Below are 23449 nucleotides of genomic sequence, written 5' to 3' on the forward strand. Positions count from 1 at the left end.
TCAATTACCCCCTGCTCTTAAAAAAGAGAGAGAGAGAGAGAGAGAAAGTCCTGGAGCTCCATTCCTCCTCCACTAAAGCTTTGCAAATTAACAGCTCTTTACATTCAAAACTGTAATGCTAGAAAAATGAATTGGAAGAACCCAGAGGCCATTTAATTTACCCGCTGAATTGCACAAATACTTCCCCCCCCCCCAGCTACCTGACCGTAACGTACGGGCAGACTTTTAGTGAGGCTTCCGAGCATTCCTGGGTAAGCAAATACAATCCTGTGCTTTTAGCTTTTAATTCGTTTACTGTTTTATATTGCATTTTAATTGATGCATTTAGTTTTGTGAGCCGCCCACAGAGCTTATGCTGTGGGGTGGCTACATAAATTCAGTTAATAAAACAAAATGAAAATAATGAATAATACATTCTTCCCAGAAGAATGAGCAGCGAGGGCTCCATCTGGGAATTCTGCTTTCCCTACAATGTGGTCCTGGTTTGAGAGACAACTCATACACTCAGTAGTGACAGTCCCTGGTTCCCACGGCTTCATGTCTAAGAAGAAATGTGCTGGGACTCGAGTGTGCCTGCCAGGCATATTGCCTAGGGCTGAAATCTCCACCCTTCGGCTCAAATATTTGAAAACATGGTTCCTAAGTGGAAAAGCAGCTGGGAGAAGACACTGACTGCACAAACATCATACATGTAAACCACATTTTCCACCCAAAGAATACTGGGAATCATAGTTCATTAAGTGCTCACTGGAAGGACAGATCCTGAAGCTGAGGCTCCAATACTCTGGCCACCTCATGAGAAGAGAAGACTCCCTGGAAAAGACACTAATGTTGGGAAAGATGGAGGGCACAAGGAGAAGGGGACGACAGAGGACGAGATGGTTGGACAGTGTTCTCGAAGCTACTGCGGGAGGCAGTGGAAGACAGGAGTACCTGGTGTGCTCTGGTCCATGGGGTCACGAAGAGTCGGACACGACTGAACGACTGAACAACAACAACAGTTCGTTAAGGGTGCTGTGAACTGTAGCTCTGTGAGGGGGTAAACTATAGATCTCATGGTTTTTTGGGGGGGATGTCTACACAGTCCAAGTGCATAGTCAGAAGCTGACTTTGTTATCATTGCTTCAAGTTTGTCAGAAATGGTTCCGGGCACTAAAAACAGATTTTTTTAGCGTGGGGGGGGGGGGCTGGCTCTGATGGACCTTTAGTGAGAAAGACATACGAACAACATAACCATTTGTTATTTTTTGGATCTAGATACAGAACGAGTCTTTCTTCTCATGAGGTGGCCAGAGTATTGGAGCCTCAGCTTCAGGATCTGTCCTTCCAGTGGTATTCATGAGAAGAGAAGACTCCCTGGAAGAGACCCTGGTGTTGGGAAAGATGGAGGGCACAAGGAGAAGGGGACGACAGAGGATGAGATGGTTGGACAGTGTTCTCGAAGCGACTGGCATGAGTTTGGCCAAACTGCGGGAGGCAGTGGAGGATAGGGGTGCCTGGCGTGCTCTGGTCCATGGGGTCACGAAGAGTCGGACACGACTGAACAACAACACAGAAGGAATGCTACCAAGCATCTGACTTGGTCACCCCAGGAACTCTGGGTGGCTTCCAGAATGTAGAAAAACGTAACAAAACATTAGACCTTAAAAAGCTTCCGGATACAGGGCTGCCTTCAAATGTCTCCTAAAAGTTATTTAGTTACTCATCTCCTTGACATCTGATGGGAGGGCGTTCCACAGGGAGGGCGCCACTACCAAGAAGGCCCTCAACCTGGTTCCCTGTAACTTCCCTGTAGCTTCACATCTAGCTCAGGCTCTACATCAAGAGGTACCCATGCTGCTTCTCCTTTCCTTTCAAGGCAATTCCTAGTTGTTGTTGTTGTTTAGTCGTTTAGTCGTGTCCGACTCTTCGTGTCCCCATGGACCAGAGCACGCCAGGCACTCCTGTCTTCCACTGCCTCCCGCAGTTTGGTGTCATGAAGACAGGAGTGCCTGGCGTGCTCTGGTCCATGGGGTCACAAAGAGTCGGACACGACTAAACGATGACAAAGACAATCAGGATGCCCCTCAGACATCCCTCAATGCAGAGCAACTGGACAAACAATGATAATTAATACAAAGGAGGCTCATAGATATAGGAGAGGAATCCCTTCAGGAACTTCCCCGGTTGCTATCTGCCTATGTGTTCTCAGGCAAGGGGGATGAAGGAGGCAGAGGAAATATTGAGAGTACCAGTATTTAGGAGAGCCAATATGGCTTTTGGATTGCTCTCCTCTACTGTTTTAGACATGTGATTTATATACTTATGTATGTGTGTTTACCTTGTGCAATTAGCAACATTTCTTCTCTATTTGAGATCTTAGAATTCCTATAACAATGGTATGTAGTTGGGGAAATGCCTACTCAATAATGTGCAATATGAAAATGGATATTAATATGACTCTCCTACAGAAAAGCCAAGGCCTAAATTCCAAGTAGGGGCTGGCCTTGAAGCTGACCCAGAAACTCCAGCGGGTGCAGAATGCCGCGGCGAGACTCCTTACAGGGTCCTTACTGCGGCATCACATTCATCCAGTGCTTTACCAGCTGCACTGGCTCCCGGTGGAGTACAGGGTTGGGTTTAAGGTGCTGGTTTTGACCTTTAAAGCCCTATGCGGCCTAGGACCCTCATACCTATGGGACTGCCTCTCCTGGTATGCTCTGCGGAGGACCTTAAGGTCCATAAATAAGAACACTTTGGAGGTCCCGAGCCTCAAGGAGGTTAGATCAGTCTCAGCTAGGGCCAGGGCCTTTTCAGCACTGGCCCCGACTTGGAGGAACGCTCACAAGAGACTAGGGCCCTGCGGGATTTGACATCTTTCCACAGGGCCTGCAAGACGGAGCTGTTCCGCCTGGCCTTCGACTTAGACTCACTCTGACCCCTTATATGGGATTTGGTATATAAATTTTCCCTTGGCTTTTTTGCTGGCCCATGTAGGACGAGCATGGATAGCTGGCTCGGGTGAATATCTGATGTTTCCTCCTTTTATGGTGTTGATTTATGGGCTACTACTAAAATGAGGCTGCATTTTAAGCTGTATTTTAATTGTGTGTTTTTTCTATTACATTTTATTTTATTATTATTAAAGATTTTCTTGGTTTACAGAAGTGTGTGTAATGTCTCTCGTTTCCCCCCCCCCCCCATATAACATTTTTACAGATCAGTTTTGGTTGTTGAGACATTAGGGAGAGAAGGGGGAAGGAGGTGGGTGGGATGGGGGAGATGATGCTTTTATTTTCCTTAATATATGTAGGATTTGGTGTCAGTGTCATTCGTGTTGGTTCTTTGTTGCTTGCTTGTGTTTCTTTGGCGGTGAGAGGTCGGGATTGGCGTAGGGTGTGATTGTTCCTTTGTGGTTGGCTGTGGTGATCTTTGTTTTCCTGTGTGAGTGGGGTGGGTGGGTGTTTTGGATCAGGTTAGCCATATTGATTTGTATGCATCGGTAGATTTTTGTCGTCGTCTTGTTGGGCTGTGTGTGTGATGAAGGGGGACCATACGAGGGTGAAGGTGTCTTCTTCTGTTTGTCCTCGTGCTAGTTTTAGGTTGCTGGTTAATTTTTCTAGTAGGGCTGTTTCCCATACTACTTGGTACCATTGGTCCATGCTTACTCCTGATAGGTCTTTCCAGTGTCTGGTTATGATGTTTCTGGCTGCTGAGAGTAGATGGATTATGATCTATTACATTTTATTGTAATTTATATTTGGTGTTAGCTGCCCTGAGCCCGGCCCTGGCTGGAGTATAAATAAATAATAATAATTATTACTATTATTTTTATTATTATGAAGTGCCATGCGATGATCTTTTTTTTGTTCTCCTTCACAGCCTTGGCTGCAACTACCTTTCCAAAGACATTGCATCTCTGCTCACTTCTCCAGAGAGATAATTTCACAGTGCCTCCTATGGGGGTATGTTGGCAGCTTCCTCATGTTACCTGGGTAACATTTCCCAGATAGCTATAATCTCCTGGAAGGCAGATAACAGAAGCCAATGTGGACTTTGAAGATAAGCAAGCTGTCAGTCAGAAGGTGAGGTTGACTTGACAGTTAAAAATGTTGTTGCAGCTCTTGGCAGTGGATGGGGACAATCTTGATGCAATCGGGCTACGGATTCTGCTGCTTGCTAATGAGGTTCTTGTGAGGCAGTATCTGCCTTCATTATGCAGGCGTCAAACATGCAATGATGCATCTGCTTCTTGTTCCAATGGAACCAATGGCAGACAAATCCATCACCGCAAGTGCCATTTTACATTTACGAAGTGTCCACTTCACATCTCTTTCTCCTTCCACAGGAAACATTGGAGAACAGTTGCACTTGCAACTTGAAGCCTAACAGAATAGTCTAGGGCAGTGCGGCCCAACTTTTCATACCAAAAGGGCTGCAGGAGTACTTCGGCATGGCACCCGGGGGGCTGCACATTGCTTTTCCACGCCCAGGGTGCTGGGGAACCTGAGATGTCTGGCTTTGGGAAATAGATGGAAGGACTCTGTAAATAGGAGAAATAGGAGACTGAAATAGGAGAAGCCCTCACTCCTCCTTCCCAAAACCCAACGCCTCACTTACCTGGCTTTGGGAAGTCAGTGTGAGGGCTGCGGGCGTCAAATGTTGCCAAGGGCCACCCAAAAAGGCATTGAGGGCCGCATGCAGCCCTCAGCCACATATTGGACCAACCTGGTCTAGAGGCAGGATACAAGACTGCGGCTTTGGTGAGGGGGGTGACTTTCATTTCTTTTAAGTAAGAGGTGGGAAAATGGGGGATCTCTAGGAAGTGTTTCACCCCATCTTCTCTGACTGCCGGCCGGAGTTGATGGGAGTCCCATATCTGAAGGCCCACAGGTGAGGAACCTGCTTAAAGGTTTGTGGTTCAAATCAATGGTGGTGAAATGGTTAAAGGAGGAAAGTCAATAAACAGGGGGAAATAAATCAATGAGCTTTTGCACAGTAATTGTTTACTATTTTCTAATCACTGTTTGTACTCTGTAAGCCCCACTACATATTGCATGTCAAGGCCAACAAATCTGTTGTCTTCAATGATACCTAACTCCCAAGAAAGTGTGCAGAGAGCAGCCATCTTAGTTGATCAATTAATGCTGTATCTATGTGTGTATGGGTAAACATAATGCTCCTTGAAGCAAGAAGTGTACATAAGCAGTAACAGGCACAATTTTTTTAAGACAGGAATGGGGAACCTGCAGTTCTCCATGTATCTGACTCCCATCAGTCCCAAGCAACATGGCCAGTGGTCAAGGCGATATAGTCCAACAGTATCTTCAGGACCACAGGTTTCCCATCCCTGAGAGAAGACAGCTTCCCAATGCCTGCTTACCTGTACAGGGTATGAGAAGCATGAGGATAGTCGGGGCAGATGTGGAGCCATCTGGAACTAAGGCTCCATTTGTGTTCCTTTACAGTGATCTGCCTACAGTGGGCACTCTCTGCTTTCAGTTATCATACTGGGCTTGTCCTCACTGACCCCAGACGGTGAGGTGGACCTTCCACCTCCCAGGCCTTAGGTGGACTCTGCCGCCTCAGAAAAAGATGATGATTGCCATGTGAAGTTTTTATATATATATATAAACACATGCATTAAAAATTACATTTTAAAAAACCATCTGCCCAATTAAAATGTGCACCATTTTAGCCAATCCATCAAACTTATTTATCAGTTAAATACCACACCCCTACTCCGTAGCCTGTGTGTATGCACAGAGAGATCTATTAAAAAAAGATTCTTGGGCCTCATTGACTGATACTGAAATTGTACAGTGCAGGCAGATTCATTGTGTTTTTGTAAGGTTGCCCCAAGGCTCTTTTTGCTATAGGAGGCTTAAACGTTGTGTTGCTTCTTCAGGCTTGGATGTGGAGGGGGCAGCAATCCCAACCATGCTCCCATGCTTGCAGAAAGGAAGCTTCCTTTGCTCACATTATTTGAAAACATAAAACTGCTGGATCCAGATACTCAGGGTAGCTGGCAAACTTAGCAAAAACAGAATGCCAATAAAAAGCTACCATGAAATATTTAAAATATTAAACAAACAACACACTGTAAAATATGCTTCTGAGCGAGCCCGTTCTCATCCGCGGAAGTAAAGAAACGAGAGGATCTCGTTGGTGAGGATCCAGCTAGCAAGACTTTCTTCCGTCATCACTGTCCTGTCACCTAGGAAGGAGGAGGGAAGACAGGGCTCTCATTCTGCTTGGCACCTGAGCAAGTGGGAACTGTCTTTTCTGTAGATTACTTCTCCTGCTGCACAGGGTGGGTAAGCAAATGTTTGGATCTCATGGCAGTGCCATCGCTTCTCGGCCTTTTGGCTAAGATCAAGTGTGTGCCTTTACCTTTAAGAATCCCATCCTCTCAAGAAGGGGACCTGCTCTACACAGATCTTACATGAGAGATAAAACCTGTGCAGGAATGGAGTGGTGACTTTTCATTAAAAAACAACAACACCCTGCTACTTTCTTCCACTGGAACCATTTTTATTTCTTGCTGCCGTCTGTTTTGTCATGGGTTTATGGCACTCTGTACAATGTGCTGTTTTACAGTTTTAGAATATTTTTTTGTTCCTCTACTAAGCCATATTTGTAGGTATTGGTGAAATACAAATTCGAAAAGGGAAAACTGCAGCTCTGTGTCGGAACTGACTCTCACAGGCATACATAGAAGTGTGTGAGTGAGCAAAACCTGCACCTGACTTATTTGCTTTTAGAATTGCAGAACATCGAAAGATTGCTCCAAATGCATTATGCAATGTAAAACTCTTTCAAAGCTAACGGGGGGGGGGGGGCAGGAATTGGAAAAAAGTATCTAGTAACATGATGGGTTCTACCCATCTTTTAACTGTAAACAAGCAAATTTTATTTATGAATCTCAATTTGCTTTTCAATAAGAAGTGGTAAATATTCTGCTGTTTCAAAGGCACTTGTGGGAACTAAGCCAGCAAGTTTTTAAAAATAATAATAATAATGGGTGCTTTGTCCCATGGTACATGGAAGAAGTAGGCTGATCATATATCCTAGTCCAAAAATAATGCCTAGGTCTTCTGTGGATCCAAGAATACTGTATAATGATCAAAACCTGTTTGTATTTAACTTGCTAGAGAGATGCTAGATTTATTTACTTTGAGCAAAACAAATATTTGACTTGGGACATGCTGCAGGGGCCCATTGAAGTGTTTTGTGTGTGTGTGTGTGTGCCATCTCCAGTCTGACAGTGCTTCTTATTAGAAGATGTTGCTATGCCAGTTATGCAGCATAAGTGCATCTTTGTATGTGAACACCCTACCCCATTAAACAAGCAGATAAAATACTGCCATCCTCCTGAGTTAATTGAAGCTCTCACATCCATATAACTCTTTCAGACGATTACATCTCCAAGACATGAAGAGAAAAGTCTCCCAAACAAGGCAGCAATTGGATAGTAAATAATGCATCTGCATCACCACAGAAGAACACATTATTGCTTGGCTCACGACGGCAAAGATAGAAGTATCACAGTTTTAAGTTCTGCCTTTGGCGGGCGACGGGGTGTTTTCATGCCAACTGAAATATTTATCTTGCAAGTGAAACCACACTGCCTGTGAGGAAGCCTTCCACAAACGTTCCACTGAAATCCTTTCCTGAAGATTCTGTGTTCATGAGCAATTTCAAAAGGCCGTCCTTTCACACCTGTTGCACGATGTATTCGTCAAATGCCTGGCGTTGATAGCATGCAATACTGTCCAGCATCCACTCTCGTGAGACTACAGTAGCACTGCATTGCGGTGGGATCCCTGCAATACAAGATCAATTGTGAGTATTTTAATGTCCACACTCTCTTGTTCCCCTTCTCTCTACCCAGAGGGCTCAGGAATGCACTTTCTTTCAGAGCATCTTTTGATGAATGACCTTTCAAAATGCCAGACGCACAAAAACTGCAAATGACAAGGGGCAGATCATATGAGCGGGTTTGAAGTGTTGCTGCAACATCCCTTGACATTAGCTATCAAGCAACTTTGAATGATAGTGCGCATGTGTGGGTAAGGATGGGCCAAGCCCATGACCTAATCTAAGTTAAGTCACTAATCCACACATATCCCTTGCCCTTCATATTTGGGAAAAAGAGGCAGGTATGCGTGAGCCAGTGGAGGAGGAAAAGTTTTCTTCTCCTTCATGTAACCTTGTTGTGTCTCCCTCCAAAGCCATTTTAGGAAGTACAAGCAGAAAACAAATGGGAAATGTCAGGGAACTGTCCCCAGCTCAGCGCAGGGTGGTGGAAGGGCTCTCGGGATGTTACAGAGAGCCCCAGCCCCACCTGACCAGCAGCACCTCCTCTTCCAGCGGAGGGGAGCGGCGAGGTCTCCAGCGGGGAGGGGCCGGCAGCTTTGGATCCTGAGAACAGAGGCTCTGGGGATGTTGGAGAGACCCTGCACTCCCCTTGCTCAGCGGGCGAGGAGGGAGACACGCCAGTTCCGGTGCCCCAAGTGCGCAGAAGGGTGAAACGTAAGGAGGAGAGGCGGAGATTTGGGATACTGAAACTCTTATGTTGGGGTCACAGCCAGAAGGGGCCACACCCGGATTCTGCGAGTGACTGATACAGACATGAACTTGTAGCTCTGCACTGTAAATAGCATGCACAATAAACCTCTTAAAAGACGGTATGGAATCTTGCCTGGTTAATTGCAAGCAACCATCCCACGGACCTTACAGGAAACTAGGAGGCTAGGGGGGCACTACCAGCTCTCACCACTACAGAACATCAATGTGAGACTTTACCGTTGCAGCAGGAAGTATCCACAAATGGGCTTGCCAGCTTACTGACACCAAAGGATCCTAGCTCTCTAGGGAACAGGATGCCTGCAGTACACAGACCCTTTCCCTACCTGGAGCTGTCACTTGAGATCCCAGTCTGGAGAAAGTAAAACACAGGCATCTCTTCTGAGCAGTGGCAAGAGGGAGGACTGGTTCAGTTTCTTACCTTCCCCATGTACTAGTGCAAATGAGAGAAGCCAGCACCTCTCCCCCAAACCCCTTTGTGTGTGTGTTACAGGTCTATGGGGGTTGGTGTTAGGCATTATTTATTACTGACTAGTAAAGTCAACCTAACAAATGTGAACTCCTGATCCAGAGCCTTGCACAGCTAATTCTGCTTCCTCTAGACAGTTATTCTGTCATGGCTGGTATTTATTATTCCAAACTAGTACACAATCGGACACTTTGTAACCTATGTTTATCTTGGGAGGCATGGGCAGCATGATAATCTCACCTTGGCAGGCAGTGTCTTCCCCCCAAGCTTCGGGCTGAACGACCACCACAGCAGTAGAGCTCTAGTGGTTGCAAGATAAAAGAGAAGAATGAGGAGGAGGAGGAGGCATATACTGGATCAAATTTGCCTGCCTGTCTGCAGCCAGAGATACTGTTGGGACAGGTTGTCCTTCACTTTGCTGCAGCATTCCAACTCGACAGGGAGTTGAGGAGAAACCTTCCCCCTACCTTCCCAACTACACAAAAATTAAGCTAGGTGACAAAGCAAATACGTTCGGAGCATAAGACAGTGCCAGAGAAACCAGGCTTGAAGCTAAGGGTGGCACAGGGGTGGTCTAAGGGCACACTGAAAATTGCAATCCCCCAGCACATGCCCATGAATGCATGTCTTCTCAGCATCAAATTGTCCATAGCTCTTTGCTCGGACAGCAAGTGAGATGTCACAGTCCTATATAGTGTCAGGTGTGTGTGACTTGTTAAAAGCAAACACCAGCAGGTCACATTCTGCCACTGAACTACATGTGCCTGATATACACAACGTTTCAGATTAAAACATTCCTGGCAGCAGTGCTAGGAAACAAGCCGCCATCTGACTGATGTTTGGAGCAAAGGTGGGGAGCTTTCTTCAGGTCAGGGGTTATATTCCCTTGTGACCAGGCTTTTAGGGGCTGCACAGGTGTGGCCAAAGTATGGCATGACCACAGCTGGTGGTGGGTGCGGCTGCCCAACTTTCTCTCTCACATACTCTGCACAGTACTGAGCTAGATGAACCACTGGTCTGACCCTGTTTGCAATTAGAACCCCATACATACACCCTTGCTCAACACAGGACATGGGTCTATAAAGCTGAATAAAAAACAAGGCAAGCCAAATTCATCAGTGCTTTAAAGGAAATAAAGGAGGCAAATGGAAATGCTCTCCCTCTGTCAGTCTGTTTCTCACACACACTCAGATTGGCCCATTTCTCTGTACCCACAATATTAAACCCACACTTACTTTTGAATGTGAGAATAAGCGAGGTTCTTTCACAATAGAGGCACCGGACAGCTCTACCATCCACTCCAATTGTTCTAAGCAATTTCCACCCGGAGGGAAAGAGAGACACAACATCAATATACAATGGTACAACAGGTTACCCCAACCAACATCTCTCTCTCTCTCTAAGCCCCAAATAGCTCCTCACATCTGTTAGGAGATATACGGACATTTTATTTGTATCAAAATTTGGGAGATTCAGGAGTCGTATTCCAAAGACATGACTGCCTAAATGAATCTGGAAAGGTGTGGGCTGCAACACCTTATCTTGCCATTTCTTATGACAGTGGTGGGGAACCTCCGCAGGCCAAATCAAGCCCAGCAGCTGTCTTAATCTGGCTAGTGAGGCAGGTTTGCCTCAGTTCGCTGCAAAGGAAGAACCAGGAACTTTAAAGTGCACTCCCAAGCAAGGTTTGTCGCAAGCACCCAGTAGCCAACTGGTGGTGACGGCAAGCTCCTTTCGGATCAGCTGCATTACAGAGTTCCCAGTCAGGTAATGCAGCTAATTCCTGCTCAAAGCAGGGCTTACAGTGATGGTGCTTGCAGCAAGTCTCACAAGGAAATGCTACCTTTGCGCCATCCCCCCCCCCCCCGCCCCCGTTTGATTTCAAACCACACAAGCAGCTTTGCTTGGATTCATGTTGGTCTCCAAAGGAAAATACTTTCATGATGTCATGGTGATGGCAGGTGGGCCACCTGTCAAAGTCACCTGCTGGGGCTGGGGGGACATCAAGATCTGGCCACTGGTCAGATCCAGTCTGCCCCCCACCCCCCGCCTGATAAAACCAGAAGCAGAGTACCGGTAAATTATACAAAATAAGAAAAGAGATGCAGATTAATTTGCAAAACTTATTTGGGACACAGGATCGTTGGGGCAGAATATGAGCAGAGCCCAGCGTTCTAAAACAATGACTGATCAAGCAAAGAAATCAGAGTGCTGTGGTCCGGTCCGGTCCCTCTTTCGACAATACTGGATAATTTCATCAGTGACTGAGCATGATCAAAGATAATAATAATCCTGCTTCACTTTACAAGATTCCTTGTCTTTGAACAACGAAAAGGAACTCAAGAGGGATCAAGAGATCAATCTATTTCTAAGCCATATCAATTTTACAAGAGTTTACTCATGTTTGTTCCATTCCATTTCTGGATTAATCTACAGTTTTAAAAAAAAAAATCCATACCAGAATTTGTATGCACTAAAGTATGTATTTTATCACAAAATAAATATTTAAATGTGGAATTCATCCCAGTGCATATATTTCTAAAATTATTTTATCCTGAGATACTTTTAAAAATGCCTTTTGGTACTTTCGTTGAGACAAGAACTATCACAACAGTCAGATATGTGTGACTCCTAAAAGATAATTAACTTTCCAATCTGTATTTTAGTCTGAGAGGTGCAGATTAGGCTCATTTGCTTAAATGTAAACCAAACACAATTCTTCTCCATCCCCAGTAAGGATTCTCAGTGGCTTCTATCGGCTGGGTTGTTTTCAAGCCCTTATCAACCTCTCTCCCTTATCGCAATCTCCTCACCTGGGAGCATGTCAGTGAATGGCCCGTAGCAGCATATTTCTAAGCCTTGGAAAAGCTGGAAAGGAAAGCAGAAGTGTCAGAAGGGGTGTGCAATGAACTCCCAAACTAAGGAGCTCAATATGGGTATGAACAATGTTATAGGGGTCTGCTCAGACCTGAATATGTACAGCTAATATGATCCCGAGTAGAGTTAAAAACAACACTAGACATTTAGATAAAAGATGAGCACTTAACTAAACCCTGTCTCCATCTAAAAGTGCAGCATTTCTCTTTCCATCCCAATCAGTCTTTATGGTGACAAGGCAATGCAGAACAACAACGACAAAAAATACAGGCCAAACTGGCAGGCCACTACATCTTCAGGCTGGGGGCGGGAGGCAAAATAAACGATTCAGCCAAGCAGAATCAAAGCTTTGCAGCAGGATCCTAAACACAATTTGCATCAGCTCCTAATTATAACCCTCCTTCACTCCTTGAAGAACTAGAAATTAACTTTCTCTCTATAGCAACAGGGCAGCATGACTTTTTATATTCTGCCAGCCTCTTCCTTATTAGTTTTTAATAGTTAGTAGTCAGGGGTTCTGAATATAACTATTTCTTTAAAAGATAAGAGCCACCATAAATGCTTATCAATGGTATTTCATTTTCAGGAATTACGAAGTGTCAATCAGACACTCACAAGCAGGCAGTGTTAAGCATTTCTGTAAGGGTTACTCAGGAGGGTATACTCTACCTGTTTGCACTTACCTTATGGCCATACATTCTTCATACAGTGGTACCTCTGGATACGAACGCTTCTGGTTGCACACACGTCAGATTACGAGCTGCGCTAACCTGGAAGCAGTTGCTCCCAGATGAGAACTTTGCCCCGGGATGCGAGTGGAAATCGCGTGCCAGAGGTGCGCGTGCAGTGCGCTTTCGCTAATGGTGCCTCATGTTAAGAACAGTTTCAGGATAAGAATGGACCTCCGGAACAAATTGAGTTCGTAACCAGAGGTACCACTGAATTTCTCCCACTTATTTACATAATTATAAACCACCCACCATTCAAAAATATTGTTGCGGTGTACAAAAATTAATAAAAACAAAACACCAAGTTAAAACAATATGTTAAATCCACGTGTAAATCTAGCATGAACAAGATCCAACAATGCTGTCCTGAAAAACCATGTTGAATTTTTAAAAAGTATTGAAAGAGGTACATATTGAAAGAACAAATTGTTGGCACTGTCCCAATCTGCAGAGGGATGATATTCCGAAGCGTGGGTGCCACCACACTAAAAGCTCTGCTTTGGGGGGGCACCTTAGGAGGAGCTGGAGAGGGGCATAGTCTCAAGACATTCCTGTGAATGTACAGGACTTTCACATATTCCCTTGTATAAGTGATAATGGTTAATAGATGCACACCTTTCCAGTGGGAGATTCCCTTGCTCTTTTGGGTCCCTGATGGTTTCTCCCATTGATCATGTCTCCTCTAACTTCAAAGTCCTCCTGAAAAACAACACACATGAAATGAAATGACAATGAAACTCTGGTTGGTTTGGCCAGTTCTGCATGGCTGAAGCAGGAAATGAATGCTTGCATTATAGAAGATGGAACCCCCTCTGTGAAAATTGAGACAGAAGGGGAGGGTTTTTTGTGGGGTGGGGGCTATAGAGACAACAGCTCTCATTTAAAAAGGAGACACAACTGGAATGAATAACTGCATCTTTACAGAAAGCTAAATTCTGAACTGTTTACAATGTTCACTAGAATCTTGAAAAGTAGAAGTTCAAGAGCCTAGAGAGGAATGGAACAAATTCAGAATATTGCTATGCAGTCTAAACCAGTGGTTCCCAACCTTTTTTGGCCATGCCCCACCTAAGCATCTCTAAAATCCTGATGTACCCCCCCCAGGTGACATATAATTCTTATTATTCAAAAAGTGAACTCCTATTCACGTGGAGGAAGCCTAAAAGGCCATTAATTGTTAATAACTCATTCTCAAATTGCCCCCCTGTGGGGTGTGTGCCCCACGTTGGGAACCACAGGTCTAAACAATTGTAAATTGCTTTAGAATCTAGACAGAATGCTTCCTAAGATTTAAATTAGAGAAGGATTCACCAAAAACTGGTGTTTCAAGTACAGTAAGCCCATGTAACTTGTATGCATTCAGCTTTACGTGCATGGCAAAAAAATAAAAAGGGGTGGAAAGGAGGCAGGGTTCTGGGGGGAAATGAATTTGGAACCCTAGCTGCCATTCAACCCAATGGGTTTTGACTATACTGTACACCAGGGGTGGCCAACTCCCAAGAGACTGCGATCTACTCACAGAGTTAAAAACTGGCAGTGATCTACCCCCTTTTGGGGGGTTCAGGTCAAAGTTGTTGAGCTTCTTTTAGAAAGAAGGAAGGCCCATTTTTAGGGGTTCAGGTCAAAGAAGTTGAGCTTGTTTGACGGAGGAGGAAAGCCCCGCTTTTTTGGGGTACAAGGCAAAAATGTTGAGCTTTTTTAAGGGGAGCCAAAGTTGTTGAGCTTCTTTGGGGGGAGCCAGTGATCTACCAGTGATCTACCACAAGATATCCAGTGATCTACTGGTAGATCACGATCTACCTGTTGGATGTGCCTGCTGTATGCGATTTTGGCTTCAGGCACAATCCTTGGAATGTAACCCCTGCGTAAGTTGTGGGAAGGCCTTGTGTAAGATGCTGGAGGTATAATGTTGGAAATGCCTTTTCCAACACATAACCATAGAATCGTAGTTGGAAGGGACCCAAGGGGCATCTAGTCCAACCCCCTGCAATGCAGGAATCTCAGCTAAAGCATCCAATAAATCATTTATAAGTATTAGCATTTAAATAAACAGAAGACAAAAGGCCACCTTAGATAGTGGCCCTGCCTCAGTCCCTTCCTCCTGCTCCCCCATTCTAAGTACTCTGCAAAATGCTCACATATTTTAAAAAAAGCAAAAGAGCAGACACCAGACATACCTCATTAAGAACTCTTCTTTCCTTCAGTGACTGTACAACCCCTAGGACAGATCAGGCAGAAGCTTACTATTAATTATAATAATACAGTAAACAGCTCTTTTTAGCACCTGCCACACAATCTTTAGTTCTTACCTCAAGATACAAAATAAAAATAAAAAATACTCATCAATGTGGTGCAAAAGAGCAAGCCCATGTTTAAATAATACTGCCTGCTGGCAGTATTACTGTACACCGCTGGAAACTTTATCCTCCCCACTCTTTTGAGATTTCAAATCCATTCCCTTCAAGAATACAAATGCTGAACTAACTGAAACAGTTTATGGCTTATTTCCAGAGAAAAGGGGCTGGCCCTGCCAAGAGCAACTCTAGGTGGGTTGATGCTTTAAAGAAATTCAAAGGGTCGGGGGGGGGGGTGAGAATACAATGACCTGTATGAATTAGGCAAAACTAAATCAAATTTACATCTCTTTGCTTGTTTCCCATAGTTCATTCTTTTGGAGAAGTGCACCAAATCCCTAACTTCACAAATACAGCATTTTTTGCTTGTTTCTCCTTGATTTCACCACTGTCCATATTTACTGACCACATCTGCTAAAAGCGGAAATTCTCAGGATGGCGAGTTCTTTGCCCAGTGCCAAACTCCACACTTGGATGATGCAAGTGGGGTGGGAAATACAGAGCCTACACTTTGTTTTGCAGAAAGAGACAGACAGACTAAAAACACTGAAATGGTAGCTTATGTTGGGACGAAGCTAGATAAAATGTGGGCAAATTCAAAACATGCAGTCCTCCAGAGGTTGTTGGACCCCATACATGCAGCCAATGGTCAGGGATGATGAGAGTTGGCAACCCAACAATTTCCAGAGGGCCACAGTGGCAAAGATACCAAAGCTTTATGCCACTTGTATGTTTCCGCCCTCCCTCGGCCACATCATGCAAACAGCAGCCTGGGGTGGGGGACAGAAATTTAGTTCCTGTGGTGTGGCGAAATATTGCCACTGCTCCCCCATTTGGCCTCCCAATGACCGCTTTGAACATTAAAAAAACCCTCAAAAATGTGGGAGATTGCCAAATGCTTCATCTAGTTTGGCTTTTGCAGCCTAAACATTAAATTCCTTGTTGCAGTACCCAGGCTGAGAAACACCCTGTCCTGAGAGCACTGATAGCCAAGAGCCTGTTACCTCTGCCTGATTATTCCGCTGAACTTTGCCAAGAGTGCAAGGGGAAAGAACAGAGATATTTCAATTACCACTTACAATGGTAGCTCACCACCCACTTCCGTCCAGCAATACCTAGGAAGTATTTCAGGGTCCGCTCACAAACCAGATCCTCATCTGAAGATTAAGCAGAGAGATCTCAATTAGTGCTTAGGCCCTGCCTTGCCTTTGGAAACCTTGTAAGAAGCTGCTGCAAGAGAGGGACTGTGAGCAACACTGTGGGAGGAGTATTTCTAGGACTAAGGTGAAACTGTGAATCTCTTGTTATTTTTGCTATTGGATGCTGCATGTTGTTTAAGTAATCTTTTTCTATTTATAGTACTGAAATGTGGTCGGGGTTTTTTGGCATGTTATTATATTTGCTATTGTTTTGCTATGTTATCATGAAACTGTTTTTGTAGTGTTTGTTTGAAATGCATACCTGTTTTCTTTGTTGTAAGCTGTTTTGAGCATGATCTCTTTTGAGGAAAAGTGGCATACAAATAAAATGAATGGATGAATGCTCTATTTAAGCATCCCCAAGGGCATGGGCTAAGTCCAATGGGAATTTTTTTTTTTAAAAAAAGGTTTTTCCTTTAACAGCAGATCCTCATGCTTAGTAGTACCTTCAAAAGACTGCTAGGTGACGGGGGAAGGGGTGCCAGAGGGAGGGGAGATGGCACGTGGAATCAGAGGCCCAAATCTTTGGATCATGCCCAAGTAGTCTGACAGGCCAGCAACCCTTAGAAAGTTCTGCCAGGTACCTGCCATGATGTTGTGCAGATTCACAGGATTCATCAAGCAGGCTATAGTGCCTTTCAAGATCTAAACTGCTTTTTGGAAAGTGGAGGAGGGACATTAGTCTCTTTTTTTCGTTTTTGTTTTCCAGGAATTACCTGGCTGATCAATTACTATCACCTTCTCAGTGGTGATACAAAACCAAATTATATGCCAAGGAAAGCAAGCCTTGGCAATCTGAAAAAATAAAGAAATAATCAAATAAAACAGCATGGGCGTTTGTTTTTGAGACATAATATATTTTGTTAGCCACAGGATAAGACAAGAAACTATACTACTAGAAAGCTGCTCAGCTTATCTTTTTATCCATGAGTTTCCTATAACTTGTCAGCTTTTGCAGTTTATCTCTGCAAGCAACGTGGGATAGAAACTTGCTTTTAATAATAATAACCACCAGCATCTCAAAAGCTGAATTACCAAAGCAAAGAGTATGCAGTTCTCTCTATCTACAAGGAACAGGAAACAAAAACATAGCAGGAAAGGTCAAGTTTGGATTTTGACTCAGAACTCTCAAAGCCCCATTCGACACATCCTCAAAATTGCTGTGCTAGCTGAGACCAGGGGGCATCCAATACTGCACAGCATTCTGTGTTCAACAGTGGCTAGCCACATGTATCTGGGAAGCTCAGTTTGATGGCAGGCTTCGTCCTGTGTTGATGGTATCTAGCATTTGGTAATCAGAAAAAACTATCTCTGAGCTTGTGAGTTTCAATAAGCAACCATATTTAACAGTTGTTGGTTCTGTTCATGTGACAATGCAGATGGGAAAGTTCTCCACTGGGTTCTCAACTCACCTGTTTTCATTACTACATGAGTTGTTTCATAAGAAATCTTATTAGACCAAGTGCTCTCATTTTTCCTGGCAAACACCTGTACTAGTCGCTAGAAGCAAAGCAAATATTGGAGTTAGAAATTATTGATTTTATCAGCACATGAGATATTTCTGTCTTCTCAATACAGCCTCTAAGAACTTTTATGAACGTACACCCTCCTTTTCCATATCAATGTCCAAGGTAGCTTACAACATTAAAATAACCACAGTAAAACAATAATTAAAACTAAGATTACCCAGACTCTGCGCCATGGCTGCTACTTGGGCAACCAGGTTCACGGCCAGACCCAGAAGTACCCTCACACTATCAAATTTTTTACAGACCTGCTAAAAAATAAGAATGGACTGAGAGTTTGTCAATAGTATTTCTCAAAGCAGGTTGCATGCTCTCTCAGCACCAGATCCTAGATATGAGGCCACATTAATAAATTCCATGGTTTTGAGTAGTTTCTTAGATGGAAACTGAGAAAGATCAGGATTTGAATTGCAGCCTCTGATCCTTGCTCTGTAATATGAATCATACTGATTTTACCATGGACAGAGTGCTTACCAACTCGCCCTGGTTCAGACCCGAGGCCACCAGAGACATATTCCTCTTGCTTGTCAGAAATGGACTCTTTGAATTCCCTTTGCTTGCACTACAATGTGTGATTTGTGACAAGGGGCAGACTGGACTTCCTTGTGCACTATGCCTCAATGCACTTTGTCTTCCTGCATCATGTGTGGCAGCAGGAGGCCCCATTGCTGTCTCTGTGGCCAAAGGGCTAGAAATCTGCTCTTTAGGCGTTGAGGACCCTGGAGTCCCTTGCATGTTTCTCACAGGGGTAGAAAAGGCACCTTGGAGGCTTTGTTTACTTTCAGAACTCAAATCTGCTTTACTTCCTGAAAAAGAAGAAAATATATCCATTACAAAAGCATTTCCTTCCATATTTGGAACGGATTAAAGATCAATCACTTAGACCAGTCATTATCAACCTAACCTACATCAAAAGTCGCATGGATGCCAGAAGTACACTTCCTTTCTTATCATACCTAAATTTACTGCAATGCTTTCAGAATATGAAATATTATCATGCAGTATTAGCTGACAGTTTGTATTGTCTAGGTATTTATGAAATTTTTAGAGTATAAATGCCTGCATTTTATTTTAAGAAACACAAATATACCAAGCATTATAGAGGAGCCGAAAGCAAAGCTTTATTATATGGTCATCAGAAATAGTATGTAGACCTCAACATTATCTTACAGAAACTTAAGAAGATTTAGAGAAAAAGCTCAGAAAATAAATGTTCCTAAAATGTAATTTAAGGAACAGCAATACATTCTCTACATTCTACTCCTGAAAGTTTCACCCTTGAGGAGTTAAAATGTTTGTGAACATTCTTGGCAGCTCCGCAGAAGGCTGAGTGGGTGGAATGGAGGCTGCACGTGTCTGTCACTGATGGACATGTTTTTAACCCTATTATATACTTACTGTTATCACTGATTTATTAACTGCCTTATAGACAACCACCCCCAGGGTGATGAACATTGAGAATAAGAAGAAAGTTGAACACACAAAACCAACAAATACATTCACATCAAAAGTGAAACCATACAAAGTAGACACCCCTGGTATAAACCCATTTAGCCAGCCAGTAAAGCCTGTCAGAACAAAAATGTTTCCTACAAAAATGCAGATAGTGGGCACCTGCTGTTTCTCAAGAGGAAAGATATTACACAGAAACAAGGGCAGCCATACTAAAAGAAAGCCTTGCTCTGGGTTACCGAGGAATAGGCTTCTGAGATCTTTGGCACTTTTACAGAGAAACTCTCCCACAGCTATTTATGAAGTGTATAAGGGTGAATAAGAGATATACTTAGTATAGGGTACTCTGTTTTTAGGAGAGTTGGTCTAGATTCTAGAACAACCCTCCAAGTTTGAAAAAAAAGAATGCTATTGACACAATTCTCAGCCAGTAACTTGAAGTGACACCAGTCTTTAAAGCAGCTTTAGTATTTTGCTGATTTATTATGAAATATTCATCATAAAATGTAGAACCATATCAGTTCCTGACTCTGGAGAGTAGCTGCATCTTTAATGGTCTATAAAACACCCACAGTCCTGCATCAGTATATAATACGCTACCGACTCAATACTCAAATTATACTTTGAATATTCAATCACATTGAAAAAACACAAGGTGTCAAGTGATGCGTTTGGTGGAACTAATGATAAAACAGCAGAAGAAACATGGAAAGAGCAGAACAGGCCTGAGGCAACATTCTCTTCACTACTTTTTTTTTAAAGCTTCTTATTTACGGTGTCTCAAAAGAGCTTTAATATATCTCTTCTCCCCAGAAAGTGATTAGAAAGAGGCAAAAGGTGTTTTTTTAATAGCCAGGAGAGACGCTGTAATTTGTAATCAAGCCATCAATAAATGTAATCAGGTTGAAGCTTTTATGAGGAGCCCCAAAATACTTTATTCTGGCCTGAAAGCCCAAACAAGGGCTCTGTTAATTAAGTTGTCTTCAGTCTGTTTCCGAGCCCAAAGGAAGCTAATTAATCGATTTCACCGACTTAAAACTCAAACGTGCTATTTATAGCTATCTAAGGATTTGGCTTTGATTGGATTTGAAATTGCTGCAAAAACATTTGCCGGCAAACCAGTTCCATGAGGAACAGCATATTATTCTCACACTAGATAAGGTTCTGTTTATGTCTAAATGCAGTGGGCTTCTAAACCCAGAAAGACTGGCCCTAGAATCACTGGGGGATTGGGATGAAAATAAACTAGAAAAGCACAGCAGGCTCATAACTGCCATTCTAGAAGACACTAATCACTTTTGCGATTTATGTTAAAGATATTGGGTGGGATTCAATCCAGTTTTACTCAGAGTTGTTGTTGTTGGTTTTTTTTGGCATCCATCTGTCTCAAGAGAAAATGGAGTGTGCCTCCAGGGGTGAAGCCAAACCTCTTCATTCGTTTGGCTAAGCCTGGGTGGTGTGTATAAAGGTCTCGGGCTGCCCGGAAAACGTCCCTCCTCTCAGCCTCACTGATGTGATCCAAGGGAAAGTAGATCAATACATTTGGCACAGCTTGGCTGCAGGAGTTGCTGAAGTTGCATACAAGGCACCAACCGTCTTATGGGTTTACTCCTTAGCGTTTTCTTCTCCCAAGGATATCCCACAGGACATCAGAGGTTTCCGATCAGTTTTCCTTCTCCTAGATGGGCTACCTTCCCTACCTGCCCCCTCACTTCCTTCTATACCAAGTGCAATAATTGCCTTCCTGACCACTGGACCCACTATTGGTTTTGACCGCTCAATCCACCGGAGCCTGTCTTTGCATGCAGGGGATGTCCCTAACTCACCCAGGGTTTGAGACCCTGACCTGGTTTAGTCAGCCAGTCGAAGACGTTTCCTGGAGGGTGGACACTGTTGTTTGTTGGCAGCTTCTAGGAGCCACAGGTAAGAGCTGAGTGCAGGGTGGGGACCAAAGGTGGACAAACTCCCCCAGGAGGAGCACGACATGTTCCTCACCAGAGGTGCTACCCTCCCCTAGCAACCCATACATCCACTGAAATTAATGAATAGGATTAGGTGAGGTCCATTAATTTAAGGCAGGCATCCCCAAACTCGGCCCTCCAGATGTTTTGGGACTAGAATTCCCATCATCCCTGACCACTGGTCCTGTTAGCCAGGGATGATAGGAGTTGTAGTCCCAAAACATCTGGAGGGCCGAGTCTGGGGATGCCTGATTTAAGGTCTACTCTGAATAAAAGTTGAACACCACCAATTGTGTCAAAGATTGAAAGGTAAATTCCACAAATTGCTCCTTCAAACAGCTGTGGGGAGCACAGACCTTGAACTGTGTTCAAGACAGCTCTAGATAGCCTTGCAGATGAATCTACAAAATCTGCTAGCCCACAAAAACTTTCACTAGCATGTCTGGTCACACGTAACAAAATCACCTGTTGCATATCGATAGCATGAATTAGATAAAGTAACAGCTCTTCCAGTTTACAGAAACAGCCATGCCTGGTCAGCTGGAAAATATTCTTATTTGCCTTTAAGTGAGAATGCAAATTAACATTTACAAGCCTGAGCTAGTTGCATGTCTGGTGGTAGGTGGGGAATTAATCAATCAACTTTCTCCCTTATTGTAGAATTAGGAAAAGCCCACCCTACTCCCAATTTCCTCCATGAAGTTGTCTGATCTGCCTTCTGTGTGAGTGAGTTTCATAGTTTAACTATGCATTGTGTGAAGAAGTACTTTATTTTAACTATCCTGAATCTTCCTATGTTCAGCTTCAATGGATGCCCACAAGTTCTAGTGTTATGACAGAGGCAGAAAAACTTCCACTTTCTCCATGCTGTGCGTAATTTTGTAAGCTCCAATCATGTCACCTCTTTCAGCCCTTTTCTCTGAACTAAAAAGTCCCAAATACTGCCACTTTTCCTTATTGGGGGGGAGGGGTTGTCACTCCATCCGCCTGATCACTTTGCTTGCCATTTTCTGAATATCCTTTTTGATGTGAGGCAACCAGAATTGTGCACAATACTCCAAATGCAGTCACACCACAAATTTGTATAACAGCATTACGATGTTGGCATCTTATTTCCGATTCCTTTCCTAATGTTTCCTAGCATGGAGTTTGCCTTTTCCACAGCTGTTGTACACTGGGTCAACATCTTCATCAAGTCATCCACTACAACCCCCAACGTTAGCTTCTTGTTGTGTGATGCCCTTTCAAAGCAAAGCAATGACAGCCATATAACCAAGTCTGAAGGAGCCATCTTTGCAAACAGGGGGTTGAAAAATGCGAACAGATCAGACGTGCAAAGATGAGCATACTCTACAGAATCACTGGCACTGAATGCAGATTGCAATACCCTTTGGCAGTCAGCTCATTAAGGTGACAGTTACTCTGAACTTTTAAAAACGTTTCAGCTGCCTTAAAATTCTGGGTCATCTTGCTCATTTGGCATGGGCTTCATTCTTCCTCTTGGAAGTAGCTCTGTTACTTTCTACTGCTGGTTTTTTATAGCTAGCTCCCCCACAGACTTCCCAAGAGAACCTTTGACCTGAAGCCTGGTGAAGATTAGCATTGCTCTGTTTCGCTTGCCCACCCTTCTGCAGAAGGCAATGATGCCTACTAGCCATAGCCCTTGTTTGCCTCCATAGGGTGTCAAAAGATTTAAGCACCTGGGAACCTGCAACAGCAAAAGGTTATGAAGTTAGTCTAAGAGAGGGACCCGCCTGTGTTGTTGATGCAGCAATTAAACTGGCTTTCCTTGCCCAGAGGAACAATTTGAGTGAGTAGCAAATAAAAGCCCTGAATGTGTACACTTTCTTGGAGTAGCATTTATATTACAAATTTTATCAGTACACCAGGTCACAATTCCCAAAGAAGGGCGTCCCCTGCAAAGCCAAGGTAGCTTCTGGGCTTTATCTAGCTAAAGAAAACAAGCTAATCAGATACACTGTCACAACAATATGGGGATGGGGATGCATTTTAAAACCAATGCCATGGCAACAGAGCTCAAACTGATGCATAAACTCCTCTGTAAAAATGCAAAATTAACTCCGTATTGCATCATCAGCAGAAACTATAGCGTGGTGCATTAACAGACAGAAGAAACATTTGTTTCTGGAATAAAAGAGCAAGGATAAACAGATCAGAAGAGGGCAAACAACACTGGACTTGTTGAGAAGGTTCCTTCTCGTCTTAACTGTGAACGGAGATTACTCCTCTTACTCATTCCAAAGGAAGAACTAAGAAAATCTTGGTGCTGTCCTTTCTGTTGAAACAAGGACCCC

The 23449-nt window shown here is 43.7% G+C and overlaps 1 protein-coding gene across 1 annotated transcript in view; it reads right to left on the reverse strand.

Moving 5' to 3' along the window:
- Positions 1-7342: 7342 nt before the first annotated feature.
- BRCA1 (BRCA1 DNA repair associated) overlaps positions 7343-23449 on the reverse strand; it is a 47740-nt gene continuing 31633 nt past the window's right edge. Inside the window, exons 13-21 of the mRNA XM_033169205.1 lie at positions 18196-18527; positions 17608-17695; positions 16076-16153; positions 14820-14860; positions 13258-13341; positions 11851-11905; positions 10273-10346; positions 9278-9338; positions 7343-7805 (exon numbers count right to left, since the gene is read on the reverse strand). Coding sequence (XP_033025096.1) covers positions 7696-7805; positions 9278-9338; positions 10273-10346; positions 11851-11905; positions 13258-13341; positions 14820-14860; positions 16076-16153; positions 17608-17695; positions 18196-18527 — 923 coding nt within the window. The 3' untranslated portion in view covers positions 7343-7695. The remainder of the gene's footprint in view (positions 7806-9277; positions 9339-10272; positions 10347-11850; positions 11906-13257; positions 13342-14819; positions 14861-16075; positions 16154-17607; positions 17696-18195; positions 18528-23449) is intronic.

The sequence above is a fragment of the Lacerta agilis genome, chromosome 14 (assembly GCF_009819535.1).
Source record: "Lacerta agilis isolate rLacAgi1 chromosome 14, rLacAgi1.pri, whole genome shotgun sequence".
In the NCBI taxonomy this organism is placed as follows: domain Eukaryota; kingdom Metazoa; phylum Chordata; class Lepidosauria; order Squamata; family Lacertidae; genus Lacerta; species Lacerta agilis.